The sequence below is a fragment of the Apiospora phragmitis genome (genome assembly GCF_038363925.1).
Source record: "Apiospora phragmitis strain CBS 135458 chromosome Unknown utg000010l:1.0-9815664.0:1.0-9183399.0, whole genome shotgun sequence".
In the NCBI taxonomy this organism is placed as follows: Eukaryota; Fungi; Ascomycota; class Sordariomycetes; order Amphisphaeriales; family Apiosporaceae; genus Apiospora; species Apiospora phragmitis.
This window is the reverse complement of record NW_027117409.1, coordinates 4,079,090-4,097,347: the sequence shown is the minus strand read 5'-3', so window position 1 is coordinate 4,097,347 and position 18,258 is coordinate 4,079,090. Positions and strand designations below refer to the sequence as shown.

General features: G+C 53.9%; 5 protein-coding genes across 5 annotated transcripts; 4 read left to right on the top strand and 1 right to left on the bottom strand.

The window, feature by feature from the left end:
- Positions 1-1,220: 1,220 nt before the first annotated feature.
- PG994_011025 (uncharacterized protein) lies at positions 1,221-3,342 on the top strand (the record flags this gene model as incomplete). Its single annotated transcript, XM_066862434.1, has 2 exons — positions 1,221-1,734; positions 1,823-3,342. 2 exons carry the CDS (start codon positions 1,221-1,223, stop codon positions 3,340-3,342), a joined length of 2,034 nt encoding a protein of 677 aa, XP_066711544.1.
- A 744-nt stretch (positions 3,343-4,086) lies between these two features.
- Positions 4,087-4,895, top strand: PG994_011024 (3-oxo-5-alpha-steroid 4-dehydrogenase; the record flags this gene model as incomplete). The annotated part of the gene is made up of 2 exons (XM_066862433.1): positions 4,087-4,729; positions 4,789-4,895. The coding sequence occupies 2 exons, from the start codon at positions 4,087-4,089 to the stop codon at positions 4,893-4,895; spliced, it is 750 nt and encodes a 249-aa protein (XP_066711543.1).
- A 332-nt stretch (positions 4,896-5,227) lies between these two features.
- Positions 5,228-5,989, bottom strand: PG994_011023 (calpain; the record flags this gene model as incomplete). The annotated part of the gene is made up of 1 exon (XM_066862432.1): positions 5,228-5,989. One exon carries the CDS (start codon positions 5,987-5,989, stop codon positions 5,228-5,230), a length of 762 nt encoding a protein of 253 aa, XP_066711542.1.
- Positions 5,990-7,709: 1,720 nt separating this feature from the next.
- On the top strand, positions 7,710-12,452 carry PG994_011022 (uncharacterized protein; the record flags this gene model as incomplete). The annotated part of the gene is made up of 6 exons (XM_066862431.1): positions 7,710-8,286; positions 8,325-9,473; positions 9,523-11,556; positions 11,610-11,833; positions 11,887-12,061; positions 12,103-12,452. The coding sequence occupies 6 exons, from the start codon at positions 7,710-7,712 to the stop codon at positions 12,450-12,452; spliced, it is 4,509 nt and encodes a 1,502-aa protein (XP_066711541.1).
- A 996-nt stretch (positions 12,453-13,448) lies between these two features.
- On the top strand, positions 13,449-15,189 carry PG994_011021 (uncharacterized protein; the record flags this gene model as incomplete). The annotated part of the gene is made up of 3 exons (XM_066862430.1): positions 13,449-13,554; positions 14,002-14,217; positions 14,285-15,189. The coding sequence occupies 3 exons, from the start codon at positions 13,449-13,451 to the stop codon at positions 15,187-15,189; spliced, it is 1,227 nt and encodes a 408-aa protein (XP_066711540.1).
- Between the last annotated feature and the right edge of the window lie 3,069 nt (positions 15,190-18,258).

Below are 18,258 nucleotides of genomic sequence, written 5' to 3'. Positions count from 1 at the left end.
GATTGAGCCTCGATTTCTTTTGCTCTTGGTAGCAATACAGAAACGAATATTCGGAGCAGATTCTGGAGGAGGGCCACTGTACACATAATCATGATCCTTCAGGAGATGCAAGTGTTAGGGGTCGGCACCCAACAGCCGGCTGAGGAAACGAAGTCCTTATTACTTAGTGGGGCGAGTGCTTCTCTAATCCAAGGGGCAGGCAAGATCAACATAGCACAGGGCAAGAAAGGTGTGGGAGCCAGTTATGTCATAGACTTTGCAGCCATATTTCGTTCGTGTCGCCCGTAAGAGATGGAAGTCATCGTGACACCGTCCCACGCTATCTAGCCTCTAGGTAAGGCGGTAGGTACCTGCGAAACGAAGCCGGCCAAGGGGAATGTAGGCCGATAAATTAGGAGCCCCCCGGATCCCGGCACGTTTGCGAACCCAAAGCAAGACTTGGCTTCTGTCGCTAGTCCACGTTTTCTTTCCCTTTGGGGCCTAGAAACCATCTTGATGCATATTCATTGTCTTAGCATTGGTCCATGAGTTGCAAAGAGGTTAGCAGAGGATCTTATTGGGCCTGCGCCATCAAAGAATTCACAGACTCAATGGGACGAAGGCCTGGGAGCCGAGAGTCCGGAGTGGGTGCTCCGCCCGTTGACGTCGCCTGAGACACGGGGTAAACCAGGTTTAAGGCCTAGCCGGTCCAGCCAGTGCCCTCCCTTACAGCAGTTAGCTTCTGACTTTACCGCCCGCCACAAGTGACGTCAGGATTGGCAACACCAAGAGCAGCAGCAACAGCAACGGCATACATGTACTTCTTGCTGGCAGTCCTGTGCTTTGTTGATGCAATTCGTATTTCTAATCCCACTGACTGACTGGACTGAAGTCCATGATTCGATAGCCTCTTTGAACAACCGACTAGATCAGTGCACTTGTATTCATTTTCCATTGGCAACGAACAACTGCCAACCACCACTCCAACCTACCTCATTTGTGTAACTGCATGTCGTTACACAGCCTCGTATCCCTGATTGCATTTTCGCCAGTGACGGCAATCTTTTCTGCTAAGCCCTTGTTTCATGGTGATACGAGACGGAACCGAACCTAAGAACCTACTCTTAAACCCTCGCAGCTCAGAGGCAACTTGAGTTAGCCTTTTGACTTCGTCGACTTCAAGGGCCATCGGGCACATTGCATGACAAAGCAGTAACTCATATTATCGCCAAAAGCACAAGATGGCGCACCCTCACGACGCCTTCAAGTCTCTTGCTCCTATCGATTTCGATGAAATCAATCAAGACGATCCCAAACCTTTCCTTACAGAGACCTTTGTCGATGCGCAATGCCTCATCGACTCGATACCCGGCTCTGCCGCAGCAAAACAGCCACACCCGCCACCAGGAAGGCCTCGATCGGCCACCGACCCTACAGCCACGAGGAATGCTGCCAAGGCAACGGAACGCGCTGAACAACTACGTAAAGAATGGAAGGAGGTGCAGCTGAACCCTCGCGACAACCCGCTAGGCGTAAGCGTATATCGGATGGGTTCCAAAGACAAGAAAGGTGCCTGGTTCGCGCGGCGGAGCGTTCACAAGGGTATGGCTTTCGAGCGCTGGAAGCTTGGCATGGAGACCGAGTTCGCGGAAAGCCTGAAGGTACAAGGAAAGCCTGGCGATGGCAAGATTCGTGGCATCGGCGCAGATAAGCGCGCGGTCAACCAGACGGTTGACGGATGCGGCAAAATACAAGGTATGTTGCTCGCCTGATCAGTGCAGCATTCGCTGGCACTGGCGAAATTATTGTCGGAGCAAGGGCCTAACTTTGATGTCTGCTTCAGTCTACCAACTCTCAGCACAATTCCCCGGTCCTACGACACCCAGAGAGTTCATCACACTTTTACTCACATCAGACACGGCCGTCGATACCCCGACGCAGGCCAAATCGCGATATTTCCTTGTCGTTTCCAAGCCCTGCACACACCCCGAGTGTCCGCCGCGGAACGAGTACATTCGAGGACAATATGAGTCTGTGGAACTCATCCGAGAGATCAAAACCCCCAAGCCCCTGCGAAAGGTTCGCTCCTCTATAGACCTCGGTAAGGACGAGATAGAAGCAGCCAAAGCAGCTACCGCCGAAGCTTTAGGTAAAGAGGCCCTCGTCCGTTCCGCTCGCAACGCTGCCTTGGCCAGCTCAGCATCAGACGTACGGGAACAAGAAGGCCGAAAGCGAGGCAAGACCATCGGGTTTGCGGGTACCGGTGAAGATCAAGAGGGGGACGACAATTCAGAGACAATGGTGGAGTGGCTTATGGTTACTCGGAGTGATCCAGGGGGTAGTGTGCCTCGCTTTATGGTCGAGAGGGGAACGCCTGCCGGCATTGCTGGCGATGCCAAGAAGTTTCTGGATTGGGTTTCGGCGATGAAAGTAGACGACTTCCCGGACCATGACGAAGTCAGCAACCAAATCAAAGACCAGGCCGCCGCAGTAGAAGAGAAGATCCCTCATGAACTACAAAAGCAGGCTTTGTCGGAGGAGCTTTCGAGACCCATCTCCAACAGCCAGCAGGACGCACAAGAGGCCATTGGCTCGGGAGGTATTTACGGCATGATCTCGAACGCGCTTGGTGCCGCCGCCTCAGCCCTACCGAATCCCTTTGGGTCAGTGAAAGGCGGTGACTCCGAGATGAGCTTGTCATCATCGGACTTGGTAGACGATACATCATCAGTGCATAGCTTTCACAGCTTTGGTTCGGATGCCGCGTCTGAGAAACCAATTCCAGATGGTGCAGCTCTCACGCCGTCCATCTCCGCCAACACCGGGGACGTACAATCTACACACTCATCCGAGTCCGTAGCGAAATCCAATGCTCCGTCACATAGCGAGAAGGAGCTACGCAAGCTCGAGCAGCGTCGGGAGAAGGCGAACCAGAAACTCCGGCGGGCCCAGGAGCGAGCTCTGGCGAAGAAGGAGCAAGATGCGCAGCGGGACGAGGCGACCATCGCCAAGCTCCGGGAGAAGCACGAGCGCGAGGTGGCCAAGCAGGAGGCCAAGTACCGGCGCGATATGCAACGGCTCGAGGATAAGAAGGCCCACGAGCAGCGCAAGGCCGAGGAGCGCCGACGCAAGGCCCTCGAGCGCGAGGAGAAGTCCAACCTCTCCATGGAGCTGGCCAACGTCCGAACCGAGCGCGACGTCGCCCTGAAGCAGATCGACCTGCTCAAGGAGCAGGTGGGCGAGCTCCAGGCCCAGAACACGATTCTCGTTGCAAAGCTGGGGCGGCAGAGCAAGCCAGACCTAGTGCGGGCTGATTCGGAGCTTACGCAGAGCACGGCCAAAAAGGCTGTCGAGGCTGCATAGAGCGAGCGACGAGTAGACACGGCCTGATGACTGATGATGACTTTTGGCAGGGGTTTTATGCAAGGGGTGAAGAGAGGGAGCGATATTTTGTTGCTTGTTCATTTCCATAGCCTGCGAGCAATCATCTGCTGTATATACTCTTGGAGACATAGTCCCATGTGGATAGGGGGCCGAGGAGTTAGATATACAATGCGAATACGGCAAAGATCGTATTGCTCCCAAGCTCTCCATTGTACAAAACAACGTGATAGTTTGGATCCCATCTCATATCTTTCGAGCCTTGACTACACCCGGGGACCGGCCAGCCTCCCCCTGTGCATACACGCATAGCCTGTCCCCATTAGCAACTTATGTGTACATTGAGTTATATGCTACTCCTGAAGGAAAATTAGTTACATATATGCACATACTTTCCCTCCCACCGAGTTTCAGGGCGTAGTGGTGGATGGTATTTGATGCAAAAGGGCGGGATTGGCCAATAATACGGGTTACCTGCATACGTAGTCTAATTCATCTAGTGGAAATCAACTAGACACAATCATCAATCGATGTAGGTATCCATACCTATTCCTAGTCTCCTCCTACCGACTTTCTTTACTTGCATGTGGTTGCTTCCCATGTTGAGCAAGCAACATCTTCTCGTCTCTCCCAGTAGGACCGCCAAGGCTGAATCGGTTGGAGAGTTTTTTTATTCTTTTTCTCTCCTCTCTCGGAGGAAAGAGAAGAAAAAGACGAAGAAAGAACATGGAGGGGGGGGCCTTACTGCACAGCCTCGAGCATTTCCTGACGCACAAAGTCAGCCCGGCGCAACTCTGCCAGGCGTTCTTCGTCCTAGCAGCTACAGGCGTCCTTGCAGTCGCCGCCACGCCCGAGTCGGCTCGGCGTTTGATGCTGGAATATGGTCCACGCCAACAAGCGAAATTGCCAGCAGCAGCAGCAGCAGCAGCAGCAGCAGCAGAAGCCGACGATGCTACTAGCAAGAAGGCGGCGGCGGCGGCGACAAGCTTAAACTCCCCCTCGTCGTCATCCAGCCACTTCACGAAGCTCGTTGCGTGGTTCACATCGGTCGGCAAGGTTCCTCATTCGTGGTTCAAGCATTTCTACATTCTGTCCGTCTGTAGCTCCCTTTTCTGGGCGGCGCAATACATGTCGGATGGCGCCATCATCACATTCATGGCTCGCACCCAGGCTAAGAGCCTGAGGAGTTCCATGACAACAAACCAGGCAATGCTCACGTGGCTACTCATGCTAATGCAGGGGTGTAGACGGCTGTTTGAATGCTTTGCCATCCTCCGACCATCTACGTCCAAGATGTGGATTGTCCACTGGGTGCTTGGAATGGCATACTACTCTTGCATTAACGTGTCAGTGTGGATTGAAGCATCCGGTTAGTTACACTCAACCCAGCCGCGTTTCTCATCGTGTGAATGCTTATACGTTCTGCAGCATCGCTGTTGCAAACGGGAAGAACCACCTTCGACTTTGAGCGGCCATCTTCCAACGAGGTCATCGGAACCTTACTTTTTCCTGGGGGCATGGATAATGCAATATAGATGTCACAAGTATCTCGCAGGGTTAAAGAAGTATTCGTTGCCCGAGGATGGCATGTTTCGTTATCTGATCTGCCCGCATTACACATGCGAATGCCTACTGTATTTCTCGCTGGCCATAACGGCGGCACCCAAAGGCCAGATATACAACCGGACAATCATCTGCGGGCTTTTGTTTGTGTCGACAAACCTGGGCGTGACAGCTGGTGACACGAGGAAGTGGTATGCAGAAAAGTTCGGCCAGAACAGCATACAGCAAAGATGGAACATGGTGCCCCTGGTATATTGAAGGACTTGCCCATTTCAGACATCCTCGCGCTGTTGTCATGAGATTTTCACCTTTTCTGAAGTATGGAAAACTTGTTCCCCAGCATAGTAACCTTGAAGACATCACGATAGGTCAAGCTGGTGCGTGTGCCTCGAGTGTTGCGGCCGTCTACAAAGGGTTGCTTTGATCGCAACAGGCTCCAATTAGCGATCGTGGTTTCGGATAGGTCAAGGTCCTCGTCAACATCTGCAATGCCGTGCAGGTAGTCGGTATAGAGATCTTCGGTAGTAATCAGTAGGCTCCTTGGTTCTTGCAGTACACGATGAACCGGTGTAGAGTCCAAAGCGCCGTCGTTCTTGCTCTTGTATATGTCCAGTACGAGAGATGATCCTAGGCTCACTGTACAAACTATTGGGTGATAAGCTGCCCCGTCCTTGTGAGGCATGATTCCGATACCTGGAGGATACTCATTGATAAGTACGTGATTCGGCTGGCAGTGCGGACTATTGGAGAATAGATGGTCTGAATTTTGGTCAGGCGAGACGGGAATGGACCGAAGGCGGGAAACAACCGGTTCGTTCAGCCAGTGTGGCAGAGGAGCATCTACTAGGCGGTTCTGGATGAGCTCGGAAGGCCAAGTCTGAAGGCGACGGTGTGTCAGTCGCGTCCATCTAGGTTTGGGGACCGAAGCAATTTTATCTAGGATGGCGCGCTCTTCGTCGGCGGAAAGGAAATTGGGGATGTAGTAAGCCGCAAGAGGCATGCCCCGTATGCGAGCATCGTCAAGAGAAGCCGGGAGGGAGAAGTTTGGGGCAGAATCGGTAGCCATCACGACCAGGCTTGGCGCCCGTAGGCCCAAGACAAGGCAAGGCTCTGGTGAGGACTGTGTGTTAGGTGGCTCTTCGATGACAGGTGTCCTTGTGCCCACGGACGTCAGGCGGCTACAGATGCTGTCGAGCTCAAACGCGTGGCGGAAATAAATGGGTGCGTATCAAGAAGAGCTGGAAAAAAACAGAGCCGGTGTTGATGCGTTGGATTGCCAGCCCATCTTCTTCCGCATAAAACAGCGACGTCAACACTACGAATTGCAAGAGCTATGTGTGTAGACGATGATGATGGATGGTGGGTTGGGATGGTTTGACAATGATGGGTACTTGGAGATAGAAACAGGGTCGGATGGGGGAGGTTGGGGGCCATAAATGGATAAATGGACAGCCTCAGGCGAGAAGGTGAGAAGGAAAACGAGAGTGAACGAGTCTTTTTGGAGGTTCGGGGGAGCGAGGAAGATCGGCACAGGCCTTATCACTGCAAGAGCGAGCGAGAGTGGCAGAGTGGGTGGCATCGAATCATCAAAACATTAAAGGAGAAATCAAGGCGGGTCTGGCCGAAGCCTGCTGATTGGTCACGTTCGGGGCAGTACAGCAGCACTAGTTGGACTAAGGCAGGCAGGTTGCTGCAGGTCGAGCTCGGGCCCATTCATGCTCGCCGTGTCGCCCGCCAGTCCGCCAGCCAGCCAGCCCGCGCGCCCCCAGTGCCCCCCTCAAGCAAAAGAGCGAGAACCAGCGAGCCTTCTGTTCAGGACTCTTTCTCTCTCCAGTAGTCCCGTTCCGTCCTCTAGATCTCTTTTCAGTGCAAATACCTGTACGTACCTACTACATGTGTGCAGGTGGGTTTATGAATCAGGCTCTCTCGTTCGAGTCTCGTATGATCTCTCAACTACCTAACCAGTGAGAGAGAGTGTGTGTGCAGGTGTATAGTGGTGAAATGTTTGTTGGTTCCTGCCGAGATAGATCAATGTATTGTTATTGATCATTGCCGAGCAGCGTTTTTTACCTTCCATTATTATTGGACTGCCTGCACGTCCTACCAACTACCCAGTCCTATCCAGAAGTACAATTGATACATCGCCATCCCCTGCACCTTAGCCTCCCCCTCATAGGTCCTCGCAGGGTCCTGGTCTGCCTAGCCAAGCAGGCTAGTTAGGTGGTTACTCCCCATGTATCTCCTCCCAGTTACAGTACCCAGTGCCAGGATGGCAGGTCTACCTCGCCTTAACCCTTCTCCAAACCAAACCGACCAAGGAGTAAAGTCTCTTCAAGACTGCCCATCGGCTACCACTCACTCTCCTGTTGTTCACTTTCGACTTTCCAAGACACAGTATTACCGCCGCCCGCATTTTCATTCCCTCTCTCGACCAATTCTTTTCGCCTTTATAAATTCGACTTTTCTGTATCGCGGTCTGTATTCGATACTGTGCCAGGTTTTTGTGCATTTATTCCGTGTCTCGTTTCAATCTGGCGCCACCCTCCCTTCCTGCCCTTTTCGCTCAACCCCATCGTGTGTGCGTGTGCGCGTGTGGTGTGGTGTGTCTGAAACCACCACCTGCCAATCTCCAACCTAAGGACCGGTACCCCTTCCACCAATCGACCTTTCTGCCAACCTTTGGCGCATTGAGACTCTCAATCCGATTTTGAGTCCCTTTTTCAATTGCAGAAGCGTGGCCATGATGGTTCACTGCAGTGTAGAGTGGCTTCTGAATTAAACGTGATATGGATGAGCCGAAACACCAGGCTGTGGAGTCCAGCGCGAAGCCAGTCGCTACTTCTCCCAAGCGGCCCGATACCTTGAAGCCGCCACCAGCTGCACCGACGACGACGACGACTACTACTACCAAATCGCCCACCAAGGACCCGAACCCTCAAGAGGAGGATGGCGCCTCGGACGCCGAGACCATCGTCTTGCATGGACTTTCGCCTACCAAGCCTCCCCGCAAAGTAATCACCATAAAGCATGAAGAAAAGAGCGAAGGCGAAATCGACGATACCCCAGTGTCCCCGAAGAAGGTAGTGAAAGATGACAAGGATGGCAAGGAAAGCAAAGTTCGCGACCGTGTGCGAGGCGACGACGTGGGTGACGAGAAGCCACCACCCAAGAAAAAACGGCCACTCGACAAGGACGGCCAACACCGAATCAAGGATGCTGCATCGAGTGGCCTAAGCTCGGTGCCCGCTTCTCCCCACCGCATCCAGACCGACAACAGAACATTCAACGGCGGCGGCGATCTTCTGGCTCAGAGTCTGAACATACAAGGCCGCGGTCCCCTAGGCTCATCAAGGACAAGGCCAAGTCGGTTGACAGGCAGCTGAAGCGTAAGGCCCCCAAAGCTGAGTCTGACGATGAGGATGGTTCGCATAAGGCTCGACGACCGCGTATTTCAGATCAGGGGATCAAGTCTTCATCGGGACGCGGCTTGCACGAGAAACACACCTCGCGTGCTAGGTCCAACTCACCTCATTCGCGCCTTCATCGCCGGAGCACGTCTACTCAACTTCCCGCTCAGTCTTCCAACGGAGTTCTGAAAAAACGGCGACCCGCTCCTCTCATGTCCACCGATTATCAGTCGGACGATTCATCTGCCAGTGGAAGCCCACATCCCAGGTCATCACGACTCAAGAGCATTGCCACGCCCTTGACGGGCGACTCTACTGCATCACCCGCCAAGATGCATGGCGTCCATAAGAAGCACCTGGACGCTCACGGCCAGACGCTTTTCGCTAAAGCTTGTGCCAAAGGCGAGTACGATGTGGCGAAGATGCGTTTACAGGAACGACCAGAGGATCTCAACTTCAGCGACCACGCCGGAAACACCCCTCTTCAAGTTGCCTGCCTGAACGGACATGAAGATGTTGTCAAACTCTTGATTGAGGCTGGGTGCAATCTTGATTGCCGCAATGATGACAAGGACACACCGTTGCTCGATGCTGTCGAAAATGGTCATCTTGCAGTGGTGAAACTGCTTCTTGCAGCCGGTGTCAACCCGCGAAGGCCAAATGCTGAAGGACAAGAGCCGTTGGAGAAAATCCCCGATGACGTTGATAATGCCGACGAAATCCGGGCAGCTTTGATGGATGCAAGGACAAAGATGGGTGAGCTGAGGCGAACTTCAGAGGATCATCAGCTTCACGATCAAGACACCTCATCTCATGGAGCAGATAGCCCACGCCGATCACCTGCTGCGTCCGCAAGTGGTGCTGCTGCGGCTGCTTCCCGCCGCGGCGGCACTGTCCGCTCTACCAAGACCAGCAACCATCTACTGTACATGAGCCTCGACGATAAGACGCTGCGCCAAGCAGCAGCTCGTGGTGATTCTGAAACTGTTACACGTATTTTACAAGTCAAAGAAAGTTGCGACGATGCCGAAGCCCTAGTTGCAGCCGCACGAGGTGGCCATAACTTTGTCATGGAGCTTCTGCTTGCCTTGGGTGGCGCAAACCCAGATCCGGCGCCGGTGAAAACTCTTCCGACTGAGCACAGTACTCCGATGCTTGCTGCTATTGGGGGGAGAACACAAAGGTCATACAGCTTCTCTTGAACCAATCCTTATTCGATCCAACACGTCGTTTCAAGGGGAGACATACCACGAGATTGCTAGACGTCGCGAAGGACCGATGTGGAAAGAAGAAGAACACATGCTGAAAGACGCCTACGATGATTACAGAAAGTCGTATAGGACGTCGAAAGTCAAATCGCCATCCCGTCGAGAACAAGATCATGACACCAAGCGGGTTGCACGTCCTGAGTCAAACCAGGACAGCAGTGTTCGTCCTCAGAAGCGGCGTCCATCGAGTCCTCCCAGAGACCCAGATAGCAAGAAGAAGTTGCCATCAGCCAAGGCTGTAAGCAGTCCCAAGGAGAAACGGCGGCAATCTATTAGCAACACGGATGATCAAACCTCGCCAAAGCGCGGGCCAGGTCGTCCTAAGAAAGACGACAAGGTTCCTGCCATAGCGATCTCAGACAGAGAAGCGTCGCCAGCTGTGGCTTCCAAAGTCCAAGTCGCAAAACCGAAGCGTACCGAATCTGAAGTCGCAGGGTCGTCTGAAGGCGAAACTGCTAAACCTCGGCGAAAGCTCATATCGGGCAGGGATCTAAAAGGGCGCCAGCAGGACAAACAACGCCGCTCAAGTATAGTATCCAACGTATCAGCTCGAGATGCATCTGACCGGGGTGATGGAAAGCATGACGACAATGCGGAAAAGCCACGGGCTGATCGCCTTTCCGAGAAATACCACGATAGAACGAAAGCACTCAAGCGCGATGACTCCAAGGACAGGCTTTCGATTGGCGATGGTCCTTCTAAGAGACACCGAACCAGCGTGACGCCTCCGAGGCATGGAAATCGCGATGACTCCAAGGACAGGCTTTCGATTGGCGATGGTCCTTCTAAGAGACACCGAACCAGCGTGACGCCTCCGAGGCATGGAAATGGAGAGAAGGAAGAAGGCGATGGCCCAGTGAAGAGGCGAAGGTTGGACGTTGAGGGGAAAGAGAAACGACCTCGACAGGGCTCGTCTCCCGATGACCGCCAGCGTAAGCGTGATCTGTCCCGGGACTCGATTAAGCGCCAGAAGCCTCAATCTCATGATGAGCGCAAAGATCTGCCAAGGCCCAAGAAGATCAATCGCGAACGTAAAGAGATGGACTATCCTAGCTCCGAGGAGAAGGCCAGTATAACCGTATTCTCAGAAGATATGGATATAGACATGCGAGATACGCCTCCTGCCAGTATCAGTGTAAATCGGGAAGCTCAAACCGAACGCGAGAAGGCGGAGACAAAAAAGCGTCAAGCAGAGAAAGAAGCAGCGGCCGAAGAGACGCGGAAAAGGAAGAAGCCAAACAGCGTGAAGAGGCTAAGCAGCGCGAAGAAGCTAAGCAGCGCGAAGAGACTAAGCAGCGCGAAGAAGCCGAGAAACGCAAGCGAGAAGCGGAGGAGAAGGAGAAAGAAACGCATGCGAGAGGTTGAGGAGAAGGAAAAGGCGAAGCGACAGCAGGAGGAGGCCGAGCGGAAACGCCGTGAAGAAGAGGGGAAACGATTGCGTGAGGAGGCAGAGCGCGAGGAAGAAGAACGCCGGCGGAAGGAATCCGAGGAAAAGCTTCGGTTAGAGGCAGAACGGAAGAAACGAGAGGAAGAGGAACGATTGCAACGAGAGGAGGAAGAGCGGAAACGTAAAGAAGAAGAGGAGCGGCGAAGACTCGAGGAAGAGGAACGAGTCCGTCGCGAGAAGGAGGCGGCCGAGGAAGCTCGGAAGCTGCGCGAGGAGGAGGACCGCAAGGAACGAGAACGTAAGCAGGCGGCCCGCGAGGCAGAGCACCTGCGTATCGTCCAAGAACAGGAAAGAATCCGCCTGGCCAAGCTACCGCCGCTTCTGCGGTGGCTAGATGGATGCCCGGACCCAAAACGCAAAGAATATGCCCAACTTTTCACCATTGCCCAAGGTGTTCGGTATGACACTATCGATCCGGGCGCCACTGGGAAGCCTGGTGGGCGCGAGCAATGGCTGCTGAATACGCAAGTTGCGCTACTGCTTGGGGAGAAGGATCTCGGCCTTTCACGATGTAAGCTCACCCTCCCTTGGCATAATATCGGGAGGAGATACTAATGAGCCTAGACACGGCATGGGAGCGGAAACCAGTCTCTCCAATCGCCAAGAAGGTCATTTGGCGATTGGAGCAAGACAGATACGCTCTGACCGAAGGCAAGCTGTATCATCTTGGGGAACAGCTCCCCGACTACTACGGCGGTGACCCGAGCAAAGTTGGCTACAGAAAGCTTGAGCAACTTCGGGGTGAAGCTTCCAAGCTCTTCTTCGAGACGGACATGTTTTTCGTCAAGGTGAGCGAGCATCTCGCGGCGATTGCGGTGGCCACTGCTAACTAAGAGTTTAGGAATCCGATTTCTTGTTTATTTTGCCCAGCTTCCCACATCTGCACAATGTTCGACTCTCGATATGCTACCGAGAACTGCCGGAGCACGAGTCTCAGTTAATGATGTGGTCGGCACCAGCGAAGTGGAAGCAGGATCCCGATGCCAACAGCCGGGAAGGGTTCGCCCCCGGCAAAAGTATTACATCAACGGCCAATTTGTGGCTGAAGATAGACCAGGTCATTACAAGCCCAGCAGCTCTCCGTTTCCGGAACCCCGTGTCCCGAGGCGAGGGGGCTTGGTCGCGGTTGGGCCGGATGAGCCAGACTACCCCCGTTTATGTGTTGAGCAAGGCCTCGGCCATCTTCTCACGGAACAGCAGAAGTTGTCGGTGACGAATGGAGCCCATTTGACGCCTCGTAGTATGACATCTAATGACACAGCTGAGATCAACGGAGCCATGTCGCCCTCGGCCGTCTCGCCCACGACCCAGCTCAACGGCGTACACGATCGAATACCGTCAGAGAAGCCTCTTGTCAATGGTATCAATGGCATCAATGGCATTACAAAGGACGGTGGACACTCATGAATTGATATTTCGAAAGCCAGATCAAATCCTTCTTCAACCCTTCACCTGTATCAATCATCGCCAGTCTTCTCTGTACGATAGTTGACCAACGGGAGGCCCTCTAGAGAGTTTTAGCGAGTCATACCCAAAATCCTTGTGGCGCAAGGTACGTTTTTGTTATGTTTATGGAATGGATCAACGACCTGAAAATAAGCGGATTTCACGCACTATGAACCAGTGAGTCACGCATGGAGTTTGATGGCTTGGGCAACTTTGTCTTTGTCGGTCGGTCTTGGTTGGGTCAGGGGACGTCAAGTCAGCATGCATGCCGATTTCTCACGGCGATTCTTTCGAGCCAAGTTCTACCACTAGAGCCCCCCAGGCTAGACGTAGACGAGGGTGTCAGTCACATGGACATGGGGTGGTGGATGAGGGCAACAGATACTACCCAATACAGTATATATGATGTCTCGTATCCCATTTCTGGGTGCCACCAAACTTTCGTGGCGTGGTCCTCTCTTTCTCTCTCTCCGTCTGAAAAACTTGTCAGCTAGCAATGGCGCCAGCTCTTTGACGCCGCCACCGATCAAAGACGGCCTCAACCTCGGAGCCTATGTTCTCGGCCGGAAGTGTACAAATCAGCTGTACTCGCCGCCAGGTGCCTGGCGCTTTGTTACTTCTTGAAAGTACGGGGGAGGCTTTGGGGGCATCACATCCTGATTGAACCGACGGCCACTAAGAAGATAGGAGGGTCCAGAACCGCCACCCCGGGTATCTGCGCGGCCCGCCCCCTACATGGCGCCTTTGTCTTCAGCAACAAGCGATCCTGATATGGGGTCATCTAGATTCGGGCGTCTCGGCTTGTGGTCTCGTTCTTTGTTAGAGAGCAGCCATGATAAGCTGGCCTATAGAAGCGATCCCCGCAAGACTGCAACGGTGGTGTGTAGTACATAGTAGTAGCCTACCGAATATCTATACGGAACCCTTATTTCAAGTGCAGCAAGCGGTTGAACCAACATGTTTCCTGACACGTTTGACCCCTCGACGTGCTTCATATTGGAGGACCCTGCCACGCCCCCTTCCCCGGTCCAGGCTGGCATTCCCACCAACTGCAATAGATGGAGTACGTCGCCGCCCCCTTCCTTCCAAGCCCAAGGCTTTCTATGCACACCGGTCTAGCAAATTAGCTAACTTGGTAAAACTGGCTGTCTACAGTACGGGCAGCCGCAGGTGATACATGCGAGTATCTGTTGACCTGCTCATACAAGACCAGTGACGTACTGTATGGAGATAACCCAGTAAGGAACACTCAGAATTTATTTCTTCGCATCATAGTGCTTATTCGTTCCTGCTCGGTGTTGATCCTGAGACATACGATCCGATATTTCCTGAAAGAGTAATACTAACGCCGAGTCAATAGGTCCTGGGTCTCAAGGGCAAGGACTGCGCCACCCAGGTCTGGAAGGATTACTGGTACTGCATAGGGACGAGCGCGGTGACACCGGCAGGCGCGCCTCTCACCGTCGCCTCGTCGCTGCCCAAGCCCGCCTCCATCTCAGGGGCAGTCCAGAAGGGGGCCGCAAGTGCACCAGCCACTACAGCCGCAGGCACGACATCACCGGCCGCTTCAAGGCCAGCCTCAATGCTGACTACTTCCACTGCGGCGGCGAAACCGGCAACGACATCGCCCGCCGTAACGCCGTCTACTTCCACTCCGGCGGTGAAACCGGCAACAACGTCGCCCGCCGTAACGCCGTCTGGCCCCTCTGCATCAGCAAGCCCGCCTGTCAATTCCGCCGCCGCCATCGCCACCATCCCTGCGCGACCGCCACCACAATCATCATCGCCCGCAGCAGCAGCAACGACAGCAACGACAGCAACGACAGCAGGAGGAGTGGCATCCCCCGAGAGCGCGACGTACCTGGGCTGCGCCAGCGAGGCGCCGGGCCGGGCCCTCAACCAGCGCGCGACGGCAGGAGCCGACATGACCATCGAGAAGTGCCTAGCCTTCTGTGCGGGGGCCGGCCTGCCGCTCGCGGGCCTCGAGTACGGCAGCGAGTGCTTCTGCGGGACGTCGCTGGCGCCGCCCTCGGCCCTGGGTAGCCCGGAAGCCTGCCGCATGGCGTGCCCGGGCAACAAGAAACAGGTCTGCGGCGGGCCGAGCCTGCTGAGCATATTCCGGAACAGCTCGATCGTCGTGCAGTCCCCTCCGGTGGCGGCGACTCCGGTGGTGGCGACGGCGCCGCAGAAGGTGGCTGGTAGCAGTGGTGGTGTGTTTGAATACCAGGGCTGCTACGACGAGGCGAAGGGCCGCTTGCTGCCCGACGCCATGTTCGACAACACGACGCTCACCGTGGAGAAGTGCGTCGCCTTCTGCGAAGGGAAGGGGTTCGGGCTCGCGGGCGTCGAGTACGGGCGCGAGTGTTGGTGCAGAAAGACCCTGAGACAGGACGCGGCCAAGCTCGACCAGGGCCGGTGCGGCATGCCGTGCAAAGGAAACGATTCCCAGCTGTGCGGTGGGCCGAGTGCCATCGGGATCTATAGGAAGGGTGGTGAGAAGGAGAGAGACGTGAGCCAGGAAGGAGAGGCCGTGGTGGCTATAGAGGAAAGGGGTAAAAGGGATGGTGGTGATGATGATGGCGAAGACGATAATACTAGTCGTGGTCCAGAGGTGGAAACGCCGCCACCTCAGACGGTTGTGAAGACAGTGAGGTTGGTGAGAAGGGGCCGCTGGGGTGGGAGATGTAGACATGCGTGATCTGGCTAGATTACCCAAACTTGAAGCAATATATATCCTGTCCATCTTCGCTAGACTCGATCCTTCCATTCCATAATTTGCTCACTCGTGCCCCGAGTTGAAATGTCACTGATAGAGTGTCAATTCTGTGGAATCTTGCACGCCGGCTACTCAAAACGGCCTCTCCCCGTGTACACTTCCCTTGCTCGGCTCGGTATACCTCCATGACGCATCTCGTAAGTGGGTAGAAATAACAGTTCTTGAGCCGGTCAATGTGGAAAGGGACTCGAGCTGGATGGGCCTCCTGCTTGCAGGCCATACTCGGGGAGAGTCTTCCCTGTACACACTGCGCATACTGAAGGAATACATATATGATATGCGATTGGTGGCTTTGCCAAGTCAATGGCCCGGCAGCTTTGACAGGTCGTGATTGGGCAGATCTCGATGTCTATACCGCAAACATTGGCATCGTCCACTGTTTTAACATCCCTACACCCCGTCTACAGCGTTCCCACGGCGTGCGTCGTTAGCCTGGAGAACTGGCTGGGCCACACCACACAGTCTAGACCATGCAACCACCTAGCCGTTGATCGAAGTAGCCGAGATTATTTCATTGGGCATGGACGATTTACTCTCGGCCTAGTTCACGTTTATTGGTTGTTCGAACCCCAAAGCCCCAAGAATCGCACACCGGCGAGGGGCAGGAAGACGACTGCCTCCTTCGCCTTCGCATACTCTTTCCCGTGAGGCGAACGCGCTACTGTGGCTTGATATGGCGGCCCCAAATCATGGCTGTCACTGCATGTCATATTATCGCTGGAGTGAGCGATTACCCTAGAGATGCCGGAGATAAGCAAGCCTGGTCATGATGGATCGAGCAACCAATGAGGTGCTTAGCGGTCATGAAGGAGCCGTCTTAGGAATGCCGGACCAATCGGTCTAGGTCACGATGGGCTAGGGTGCGTGTCTGGTAGGGAACTCAAACTGCAACCTCTCGCAGCATGTAAATGGTCATGTGACTCGATGTAGATCTTGGATGGCGAATAAGCCTCGAGATGATGCAGGCGTTGTAGAGATCCATTATCCATGTAAGAAAGAAGTAAGGGAGGGGAGGCAAGCTCTCATATCATGTCCACTTGCACGGCTGCGACCAAGAATCATGAAGTTGCCCCAACTGAATAGTATTATTAGTGATATAAGGGAAGCAGCCTGGCAAGTATATGGGTTGTGTTTATACATAGCCGTTTATGCGCCGTTGCCGCACTTGCATATCTGTGCTGATGCTAGTTTTCGTGATCGCCATGAATGACCGCTCTGGTGTGACTGTCGGCTCAACACGGCGAGGCTAGGATGCTAGGAGGAAAGGTGATATAACCTAGCTGCTAGGAGTTTTCCGCTGTTCTTGTTGGTTAGCAGCAAGGTAGTCATGTCTCGTGCACGCGTGTCGTTGAAACAGAGGCAGAGCGGCCAGATCTATTGACCCAAGATGTGACAACGGACCCTTGACCCGGTTGTTCGTTGGCGGCTCGGCAGACAAGTGATAATACTTAACACCCTGGACGACTGACTTGACTATTTTTGGATCCTGAGACATCTTATACGCACTTGTCCGTTTGTAACAGCGTTTGTCCTTCGTTAGTGACTGATTCAGCCGGGCGCGCCAGCATCTTCAATGAAATCCATGCAATCCATGTCAGTCACCTGAGAGGCGGGCGCTACCACACAAACAGCTGTGAGATTAGTTCGGCCCTTGATATCGAGTCAGAGCCGAGGGTGATGTACCAGCTAGGGCAAAGCATTGTTCACTGTTTGAGAATCGCCGTCTACTAACTACTATGACCATCTGGCGATGGGCAGAGGGAACTTGAAATTGTTGGGGATGCAAGTCTGCAGTCGTCTGCAGCCGGCTACTTGCCCCGGATGAGGGGCTGGCTGGAGGTGCTGCACTGCACTGCATGATGCCACCAAGGAGCGGACGAAAGGTTCTCCCTTCTTACACAAGAAACATATATACCTGACATGTTCCGAGGGAGTCGGCTATATGTAGTCATCCATCATGCGCAAACGAATTGGAATCGCAGCGCCCCTGGCCCGCTGTCAAAGTTTCCGAGGCGGATCGGTCGCTCATCATAGCAATAGTAGCAGGCAGCACAACAGATAGAATAGATCGATATGTAAGTATGTAGTTCCTATCACGAGCGCGAGTCAAGTCCACGAGCAAACACCAAGTGGAGCGGCGGATAGTCTTAAACAGATCAAAGGTCGAGACTCGACGCGGCCATAGCTTTACGTGACATGTACCTCTTTTTAAGAAGGGGGGAGGCGATGGTGGGAGAATTCCGAACAGCTGCTTGCATCTTTGCCTAATTCGGGCCACCTTCGGCAGACTCCAAAGACAGAGCAGATCACGAGAAGCCATCTTTTGCTGCTGAAAGAGATTGCGAAAAAACGAAACAGCCCCGAGCATCAGCACCTACTTACCGATATTTGGTCATGGTAATTAATTCCTGTCAAATCAATTGGGCATCAAAAATTGTGAACCCGATGGAAGACCCCGGACCTTGAGTTTCATTGCAATTTCGCCTGGCTCCCTGGAAACCTTCTTTTCTTCGAAGCAAAGGAATAAAAAATGAAAAAGGGCAAAAAAGAACAGCAACCTCCTATCCTAGCTGTGGAGGTTCGGAAGAGATGGGATGAAGTGGGAACAATGAGAGTTGGAGGACTTTGCCATGCAGTGGTGGCGCGTCGCCCTGTTTGTTAGACCACCGAACGAACAGCCTGGAGCGAGAGCGGCTGGGAAAAACGCTCGCTTGCATGGGGATGGGGGGATGGGAGGGGATCGAGAGAGAAAGAGAGAGAGGACAACCAACAAGGGGCCTGCATGCTGGGCCTGCTGTCTATCGGCCTGGTGTTTGCTCAAATGATATGTAACAAAGATCGAGGGGAAGGAGGGACCATCCATTGCATGATACAAGGCAATCGTAATCACCAGCTTGTCTATCTTTATATGTAGGTAGGCACGGAGTATTGTAGGCATGGAAGAGTAGAGATGCAGACGGGACGGAACCAGGCCTGGCGATCGACAGACAG